The sequence below is a fragment of the Engraulis encrasicolus genome, chromosome 24 (assembly GCF_034702125.1).
Source record: "Engraulis encrasicolus isolate BLACKSEA-1 chromosome 24, IST_EnEncr_1.0, whole genome shotgun sequence".
In the NCBI taxonomy this organism is placed as follows: Eukaryota; Metazoa; Chordata; class Actinopteri; order Clupeiformes; family Engraulidae; genus Engraulis; species Engraulis encrasicolus.
Window position 1 is genome coordinate 40,078,433 of NC_085880.1, and position 10,066 is coordinate 40,088,498.

General features: G+C 46.6%; 1 protein-coding gene across 5 annotated transcripts in view; it reads right to left on the minus strand.

Annotated features, from left to right (window-relative positions):
• Nucleotides 1-10,066, minus strand: part of birc6 (baculoviral IAP repeat containing 6) — a 267,517-nt gene that overhangs the window by 104,790 nt on the left and 152,661 nt on the right. For 4 of the 5 annotated variants that reach the window (XM_063191494.1, XM_063191492.1, XM_063191495.1 and 1 more), the window contains exons 68-69: nucleotides 4,603-4,767; nucleotides 3,598-3,763 (exon numbers count right to left, since the gene is read on the minus strand). In XM_063191494.1, coding sequence (XP_063047564.1) covers nucleotides 3,598-3,763; nucleotides 4,603-4,767 — 331 coding nt within the window. The remainder of the gene's footprint in view (nucleotides 1-3,597; nucleotides 3,764-4,602; nucleotides 4,768-10,066) is intronic. The other variant, XM_063191493.1, reaches the window with a different exon arrangement.

The window sequence follows — 10,066 nt, forward strand, 5'->3', positions numbered from 1 at the left end:
AGCCTGGTTCTGACCCATTAATCACAACAGTGGGAGTGGAGACTGTGTGTTTAATACACAACTAATCACCCACACTCCTTTTGCCAGGCCACTGCACACATAGCGACGCAGCCCAGCCCAGCGCAGCCCAGCACAGTAAGGGAGTGGACTCTACTACAGGGCTGTATTAAAGTACATAACTGCACAGCCACAGCCGCCACCGTGTGTGTGTGTGTGTGTGTGTGTGTGTGTGTGTGTGTGTGTGTGTGTGTGCCCGCGTGTGCGTGTGTGAAAGTGAGTGAGAGAGAGAGTGCTGAGAAAGAAAGAACAAAGGAGGAATAAAGACAGAAAGAAAGAAAGAAAAAAACAGAGAGAGAGAACGTGTGAGTGAAAGAGAGACAGCATGAGAGAGGGATTATGTTGGAGCCATGGAGACCAAAGCTGCTCATTACCGTGGCAATAGTATGCTCACGTCACCACATGCACAAGCACAACAAACAAACAAACAAACACACAAACAGCAGAGAGCAAACACCCCACAGCAGCAGCACACTGCACACCTCCTTCAGCTCAACTTAAACAGCAGCATTTTGATGATTGCATTTAACGCACGCACGCACGCACACAGACAGACACAGAGCTTGGAGAGCAGTGAGTGCAGCAGTGAGTTTCAATGCCTGCAGTGAAGAGCTCTTGTTCTAGAACAAAAAATGAGCTCCACATCCTTCCACGTCCATGTCCTCTCCCCATTGCTCATACGCCCGCACGCACGCTACACAAAGATATGAAGGGTAAAAAAAAAAAAACCCTGCAATGCCTGTCTGCCGTCACAGAAAATAATAACGGTTTAATCCACTTCTCCCCACAATAATTAGCAGCAAACTGAGACATAAGTTACAGCTAATTCAATTAGCGGAGCCGTGCGTGTGATGGCGGTGTGTGTGTGTGTGTGTGTGTGTGTGTGTGTGTGTGTGTGTGTGTGTGTGTGTGTGTGTGTGTGTGTGTGTGTGTGTGTGTGTGTGTGTGTGTGTGACGGCGGGGTGTGGGTGTGCGTGGGCTGCTGGCTTTTTTCGCAGCTCGGAGACGAAAAGAGCAGCGAGCGAGGAGGAGGATGCTGTTGAAAGAGCGGTGGCATCTAATTGTAATGCCTTCAAGTTTATTGAACTTAATTGGAGAGCTACGCTTGTGGAAAACAGAGGGAGCCTTCACAGTGTGGAAGATTGTGGAGGGGAGAGGAGAAGGAGGAGGGAGGGGGAGGGGAGTGAGAGAGGGAGGGGGAGGTGAGAGAGAGAGAGAGAGAGAGAGAGAGAGAGAGAGAGAGAGAGAGAGAGATGGAAGTGGAAAGAGAGAGACAGATGGAGGGGGAAAGAGAGATGGAAGTGGAGAGAGAGAGAGAGAGAGAGAGAGAGAGAGAGAGAGAGGGTAAAACAGAGCACCACTGTCTTATTTTCAGAGAGATATGGAGGTGGACAAAGAGAGAAAAGAAAGAGACAAGAGAGAGAAATATGTATAGAGAGCTACCTGATGTGGAGTTAGAGAGAGAGGTGGATGTGGAGTTAGAGAGAGAGGTGGAAGTGGGGAGAGAGAGCGCGAGAGAGAGAGAGAGAGCGCGAGAGAGAGAGAGAGAGAGAGAGAGAGAGAGAGAGAGAGAGAGAGATGGAAGTGTGGAGAGAGAGAAAGAGAGAGAGAGAGAGAGAGAGAGAGAGAGAGAGAGAGAGAGATGTATAGAGATAGAGAGAGAGAGGGGGGGGGGTAAAACAGAGCACCACTGTCTTATTTTCAGAGAGATATGGATAGATAGATATAGTATAGAGAGCTACCTGATGTGGGAGTAAGAGAGAGAGATAGAAGTGGAGAGAGAGAGATGGAAGTGTGGAGAAAGAAAGAAAGAAAGAAAGAAAGAAAGAAAGAAAGAAAGAGAGAGAGAGAGAGAGAGAGAGAGAGAGAGAGAGAGAGAGAGAGAGAGAGAGAGAGAGAGAGAGAGAGAGAGAGAAATGTATAGAGAGCTACCTGATGTGGAGTTAAGTCTTGGCAGCTCCTCCTGCCTCACAGTGGCATCACCTCGCCACTTTTTATTCCATGTGCTTCTAACACTTAAACGCCTGGCCTTAACACCAACAAATCTGAACTAAACATCAGCAGGTGAAAGCAACTTGTCTCAGCCTGTGTGGTGAACCACTAGGCAGAACTCAAATCAATTCAAAAGCAGCATTCAGCAAAGATCAATGTTTTAACACTGAGGCGGAAAAAAATCCAAGCTCTGACCTTGTACTTGTTGTGAAGCTGATGTATAAAATGGTAGAATAAATGAGGAATGATGGTCTACCTTGAGTCAAGAATTCACAAAAAAATGCTAGACGTCTGCAACATCCAACATTTCACAGAAATTATTCTTTTAGAAATTTCAGCTAGACATAATATGTGATCAACAAATACAAAAAATGATGTACACTTTCACCCATGTCATCTCACAGATCAAGGATGCATGGGCAGGGGCCCATGCGTGGCTGCTGAACAGCCAATGACTGCGACATGATACACATTTTTGTATATTATATACCGGTATTCATAACATTCAAAATGCCCCTGCAAGGATGCCCACCTGACCCCGTCTAACTAGCCTGATTATCAACAACGTTTATATCTCTTCGAGTCTGACCAAGAGCATAACAATTAACGTTTCCCAAACGGCATAGTTGACACGCCTCCCTTGGTTTGCTTATGGTTGTTTGCTTATCGTCAAAGTGGGAGGAGTTCCCGTATTTGCGGGAACTCAGACAGTAGGCCTACTTGCTCTTGACCTGACTAGTTGCAACGCTGAAAGTGTTGCGTCACTAGGAGGGCACTGCCTGGCTACCAACTAACCTCTCCGTCACCTCTAATGCGAATTAAAGGCAGAGTCGGAGACCCACATGAGCTTTAAGTCATAGTGACTCATCTGCCAGTTTAGTAATCATAGCTTGCCATGAGCCAGGGTCATCAAGGTGACCAACACATCAAAAACACAACAACAACAACAAGAGCAACTGAGACACACAAATAAACACAGACCGTATGGTCACTGTCAGCATCCATGATCATATGCTCGACTGCACACGGATCATGAAATGTGATAGGCAGAGGTCACTTATGCTCAAACTCATTATTCTTACACACACACAAACACTTGTCAAAAAGTTGTCAGTTATCCCAGGGAGAGGGGGGTCGCGGAATTGTGTCCTACTTACATAGTATGTATTGGGTGGGTGGGTGGGTGTGGGGTGCTTTTAAAGCAGGCAAACAAACAAACACACAGACACTCACACACGCTGTGACTCACCAGAGTCAGTGCGCAGGTAGGAGATCATGGAAGATCCCCACCACACACACACACACACACACACACACACACACACACACACACACACACACACACACACACACACACACACACACACACACACACACACACACACACACACACACACACACACACACACACACACACACACACACACACACACACACAGCACGAGGCCTAAAACACACACACAAATAGCATGAGGCCTAAAACGCACGCACGCACGCACGCACGCACGCACGCACGCACGCACGGCTGAGTGTTGTGCAGTGACTCACCGGAGTCGTTGCGCAGGTACGAGGACATGGCGGGGATGAGGCATGATTGGCTGAGCAGCTCCTGCAGCACGGAGGGAAGCGCCGCGCTGTTTTGGCCCCGACTCTCACTACTGGGGGCCTCGCCGTGACCCACGCACCCCGCCGGGTTAATGTAGCTCGCCAGCACCTGCGGAGAGCAGAGGAGAGGAGAGGAGAGGAGACATATGTAAACATTAGTTGAGATCAAAACAAACACACGATCCCACATCCAAGTAAACAGGTGCCGGAAGAATAACGCGATCAAATGAATATAATAAATATCTGCACACTGATCAAATGAATATCTGCACACTGTTGCTGCTCCCAGCTAATTGCACACAACGTTTCGAAACACAACGTCGTATTTCTTTTCGTATTTCTTCGAGGAGAGGAGACGCACATAAACGGGAGATGTCAAACAAACGCATGTGCAGGCGGACACAAAACCTACTCGCACAGAGGAGGGAAAGTGTTAGGACTATTGATTAGACATTAACTCAATAGACTGCAGAGTATATCACAGAAGACACTACAATAACATAAAAAGCCCCTAAGCAGAGTGATAGATCATTGACGATGTATGGAAATTATTTTATTAAATAGCTCCTCAAGAACACTGAAAATACGTCGGTCATAAATTATTGTGTTATTTTTCTGTTTGAAAAATATTCGATCTACAAGTGCATGCGTGCAGACACACACACACACACCCTAAGAGACTAGTACAAATCATTCTATTTTGGAACGACACATTTAGACATCACACACACTCACACACGCTCGCACACACACAGACGCCCTCAAACACACACATGCACAAACACTCATCCGTGTACAAACACACACACACACACACGTGCACACACACACACACACGCGCACGCACGCACGCACGCGCACACACACACACGCACGCACGCACACGCACGCACACATGCATTCACGCACACCCACGCAAACCCACACACACCCCCACAGCCCTGTTACCTGCAGTAGGCATGTGACGTGCTCCTCCTCCAGGCGCTGCTTGGTGAGGGCCTGCTCCACGTCCCAGCCGGACGCGGTAGAGCCGGTGCCGAAGCCCGTGCCCTTGGCCCAGTAGAGCTGCTGCTCCTCACTGGTACCAGCACCGTGACCCGTCACCACCTGCGGCTAGAGGAGAGGGGATGGAGAGGGGGAGAGGGGAGAGGAGTGGGGGAGATGGAGAGAGAGGGGGGGGGGGTGGAGAGAGAGAGAGAGAGTGGGGGGGGGGGGGAGAGATGGAGAGGGGGGGGGGAGGGAGAGAGAGAGAGAGAGAGAGAGAGAGAGAGAGAGAGAGAGAGAGAGAGAGAGAGAGAGAGCGAGAGAGCGAGAGAGAGAGAAAAGGCAAGAGAGGAGTGGGGGATGGGATGAAGAGGGACGGGGACAAACATGAAGGAAATCACAGGAGACAGAGAGATGAGTAGGCAGGAGGAGGACATATGATGATGTGAAGAGGGGAGAGGGTGAAGGGGGAGGGAGGGTGAAAAGAGGGGGAGAGGGTGAAGAGGGGGAGAGAGAGTGAAGAGGAGGAGAGGGGGAAGAGGGTGAAGAGGGGGAGAGAGAGTGAAGAGGGGGAGAGAGAGTGAAGAGGGGGAGAGGTGGAAGAGGGGGAGAGAGAGTGAAGAGGGGGAGAGGGGGAGGAGGGGAAGAGGATGAAGAGGGGGGACAGGGTGAAGAGGGGGAGGAGGGGAAGAGAGTGAAGAGAGAGAGAGTGAAGAGGGGGAGAGAGAGTGAAGAGAGAGAGAGTGAAGAGAGTGAAGAGAGAGAGAGTGAAGAGGGTGAAGAGGGGGAGAGGGTGAAGAGGGAGTGAAGAGGGGGAGAGAGTAAAGAGGGGGAGAGAGTAAAGAGGGGGAGAAGGACGAGATGGATGGGAAGAGACAGATGGAGAGTAATGGGAACGATAGGGAGAAGAGGAAGGGGAGAGAGAGAGAGAGAGAGAGAGAGAGAGAGAGAGAGAGAGAGAGAGAGAGAGAGAGAGAGAGAGAGAGAGAGAGAGAGAGAGAGAGTTTGAGATTAATTAAGTGAGTCATGTTATTTACATGTCTCTGAGATGACATTGACGTACACCTGCCGCTAAGCACCCACCACAACAACCAAGCTGCCATGTTTATGTTTGTTTATGCGCTGCGCTTTGGTTGGCATAGGAAACAAACACTTTAAAACCACACATAAGCTGATGTTCTAAATGGACGCCTTTACAAGACAAAAAGAAAAGCGTTTGCATATTAAGAGAGTAACACTTTCACACTTCTAAAATAAGCAATTTTTACAACATCAGCGGCAAATTGCAAAAAGTTTGCGGCAAATATGATGACAGTCAGCAGTGGAGCAGATCAGGGTAGGAGACGATGTGCCAAACGCCAGACAGGGAACAGCCCGGGGGCAGACAGAGGATAAACTGGTGACGGAGGAGTGTGTGTGTGTGTGTGTGTGTGTGTGTGTGTGTGTGTGTGTGTGTGTGCGTGCGTGCGTGCGTGCGTGCGTGCGTGCGTGCGTGCGAAAATGCTTATGCATACATGTAAATATGTCAAAACAAATCTTGCGTCAAAACGCCAAACGGTATACGTGTGGATATAGATGTTGTCAAGTAAGCGCACGTCACCACTCTTCCACAATTCCATAAAAAAAAAAAAGTAGCACAATGTTATTACCGGTATGTTATTATATATTGTGTAATACTATTTTCACATCTAAATCAAGCCTGGCATTAGAATTAATAATTTTAAAGAATTACTAGTATCTTAAAGGGACAGTTTGGTCAATTTCAACATGCAATTGTATTGCTCACGCTACCCCTGACTTGTCAGTACCTGGTGATTAGTGGTGTGGATCGGCACTGCCCTCACGATCCGATTCGATCACGATTCGGGAGGTAGTAGATCCGATCCGATTCGATTCTATTAGATCCAATCCGATTCGATTCAATTCTACAATGCATTGCAATGCATTACATTTCTACTGAACGCAAAGCAAATGTTCAGCCATGATGAGGAAATACAAGTAGTCAGATACTGAGCAACAATTTATTGGCTGTTTTCTGTATCAGTCTTGCAATGTTTTGAAGTGTTTTTATTTAATTTAACATTCATTTGCTCCCGAAATATCCATGGAAGTAATTGAAACTTAAAAAAATTGCCGGATTGATTCTGGAACTTGCCGGATCTGGATCTGGATCGTCCATGCCCCGGATCGATTCGGATCGCCGAATCGATCATTGTTGACACCACTACTGGTGATGCCACATTTTTCGGCTCAGCCCTTTCCGAGATATGAGCAATTCTAATGGGGGCAGCGTTTGTTTACATTTTTAAAAAATGAAACATAGGCCAACTCAAAATATTTTCCCAGAAGGTACTGCTGTTTGCTAGTTGACTGCTGATGTTTTATAACCTTTTGGATGTTTTTGGGAATAAATAAAAATGTTTTTTTGAAATGTAAACAAAGAGCTGCCCCCATTACAATGACCAGGATCTCGGACACGGCTGAAGAAGAAGAAAAAAAAATCTCAGGCACTGACAAGTCCAGGGTAGTGTGAGCATTACAACTGCATGTTGAAATTGACCAAACTGTCCCTTTAAATGTGCTATTGTAACACGCTGACTGCAATTACCAGATAACGCTTATCCAGTGGATAATATCCACACACACACACACACACACACCCACACCCACACCCACACCCACACCCACACACACACACACACACACACACACACACACACACACACACACACACACACACACACACACACACACACACACACACACACACACACACACACACACATCCAAGAGTGCAGTCATGAGCCTGTGCCACAACATGGTGTATCCAACAGCATTGCTTTATCCATTCGCCATAGGACACGCTATTCCATGAATGGCTCCTCGGCCACCACAGCCTATGTGCATATGGACGTGGTGTGTGTGTGTGTAGCGTGCATTGTGGGTCGGGTGGGTGGGGGAGAGTGGGTACCTTCTGTTTGTGTTTTAATGCCATTAGCTGGAGGGCAAAACTGCTGCTGAGTGACTGGATGTGACAGCCATGAATCACCCACGGCCACAATATGCAAGACAATACCTCATCTCACCGGTGGTGGAACAATGGCTTAAAGGTGCAGATTAAAAAAAATGAATGTACGGCGCACAGTGCTCCCACATTGTTTTTTTTTGTTTTTTTTGATTTTTCAAGTGAGCAAGTCTGATGAAGAGCGAATAGCTCGAAAGCGCTCACCTGAAAAATAATAATAAAAAAACAACGCGGGAGCAGTGTGCAGACATTCATTTTTAGCTTCATAGTATTCTGACCTTTTGTCCTGCACCTGCGTCTTCGGTGTGCACACCACTACTTCACTTGACTTACATGTGAAGAGCCAGACAAGAAATAGGGGCCCAGGACAAGTCGGCCATATTGCACAGGTAGGTTGGTGCAAACACTCAAACCAAACAAACAAATTAACAAACACAAAAAAACGTATCACTGCACAGAGCAGTTATATGGCTGTATGGTCGTTCATATTGTTTTTTTTTTTTAAAAAACCTGCAGAGTGTATGTGTGGGTGGAGTGTGTATGTGGGTGTAGCAAGTAATAACTTGTCTGAGTCTGACTTATTTTCACACCGTCTATCTATATTGTCTAGTGGCAAGGGCGAAACTTTGATTTTGACATTGGTGGGGACACAAAAGTGCTCCAAGACAAAGATTCCAGAAGCTTTTTTGCATTATCAATCATAGGTTCATGTCATGCAGATGTAGGGCACGGTCTATGAATATGGTCATTGATCCACGTCGATTTATAAGCACGAGCGGTGCTGTCCCTGTCGTGCCGAAAAGTGAGTGCCTGCCAGAATCTGAGTGCCCTCATTGAAACCAATGACCAATTTTTCAGATATTTTTTTACCCATTTTTGCAGATAAATCTGACACAATTTAAGATGGAAAGCCTATCAATAAAGCATCTGCATTCCTTCTGGAAGTATTACAAAGAACTGGTTACAATTTCGGTATTATTTCCATAAAAGAATCGAAGAATTGTCATAACAAATGTTACAGTTTCATTCAAATAGCTCATATTAAGTGGAGGACGAGTAATGTTTCATAAGCATATTTTTTGTTCATAAATTATGTAATTCATTCTGCTAAAATGTGTATAATTGTCTCTCAAAAAATTCATTGGTTTCAATGAGGGCACTCAGATTCTGGCAGGCACTCGCTTTTCGGCACGACATCCCCATAGCCTATTTGTTTCAAACGTGTATGACGCGCTATGCCGATTTAATGTTTCAAAGACGTTGATTATTGAGAATGGAGAACGAGACACGGAATAGGTTAGAGGTAGGCCTAGGTGAAATTAATGTGGAGAGCATGGTCTATGAATATGGTCATTGATCCACGTCGATTTATAAGCACGAGCGGTGCTGTCTCCATAGACTATTTGTTTCAAAAATGTATGACGCGCAATGCCGATTTCATGTCACGCTTTCAAAGACGTTGATTATTGGGGAAACGGAGAACGAGACACTGAATAGGTTAGAGGTTGGTGAAATTCATGTGGAGCGAGAGAAAGAGAGAGAGAGGGTGGGCAGCACCAACCCTTTGGATGCAGTGATGCACGCGCAACCGAAATTGAAAGAAAAGACAGGGAGGGACGAGAGGCAAAATGGGAGGCGCGGGTACTCAGACCTCCAGACCTATCCCCTTCTGAATTCTGCATTTTTTTGTTTGTCATTATGCTAAGGTGCCCGCCGACGTTTTACAAAGGCGCCCTCGTGATAAATCTGTCTCGTGTTATGTTGACGAGGAGTTATTGTGTCACTGTCACAAACATTCTATCATTTGCAGGACATAATGCAACATTAACATATTGACAGCCATTGGATATTCAACTGCACAACAGTCTCTGCAGTTAGTTGTGCCATCGTAGACAACTTGATTCATAGATAACGAGTTTGCCCTGCTAACGGGCTGTGTTCCAAACGTCATTTCATTAGCGAGTGATAGTGTGACTTACAGATTTCTTTGAAAAGTAGCTCCGTATGTCCACTTTTTTTCTTTTGCCTGCCATCTCACTTGGCAGTCATGTGCCCGTGTCACCCACGTTGCACCAAAGATTCTGGAACGTTAGCCTGCCAGAGTAATTTAATAACACCACTGATAAGCGCAGTGATAGAACCTACCGAAAAGACCTCAGCTTCTTTTTTTTTTTTTTTTTTTGGCGCTCCTGCCTCCTAGCAACCATACACAACCTAGAGTCTCACGTGAAAGAAGGGGAAGGCACAGCCAATCAGATTGGTCGTCAGCCTTTGGCAAAGGACTTTTGGTTAACCCTTTCTTCGCCGCAATGCCAATGAGACGGGAGACAGTTTTTCCCCCCAGCCCCAGTGATCAAATTGGTGCGGACAAAACGATAATCGCTGGATATTGGTGGGGACGCG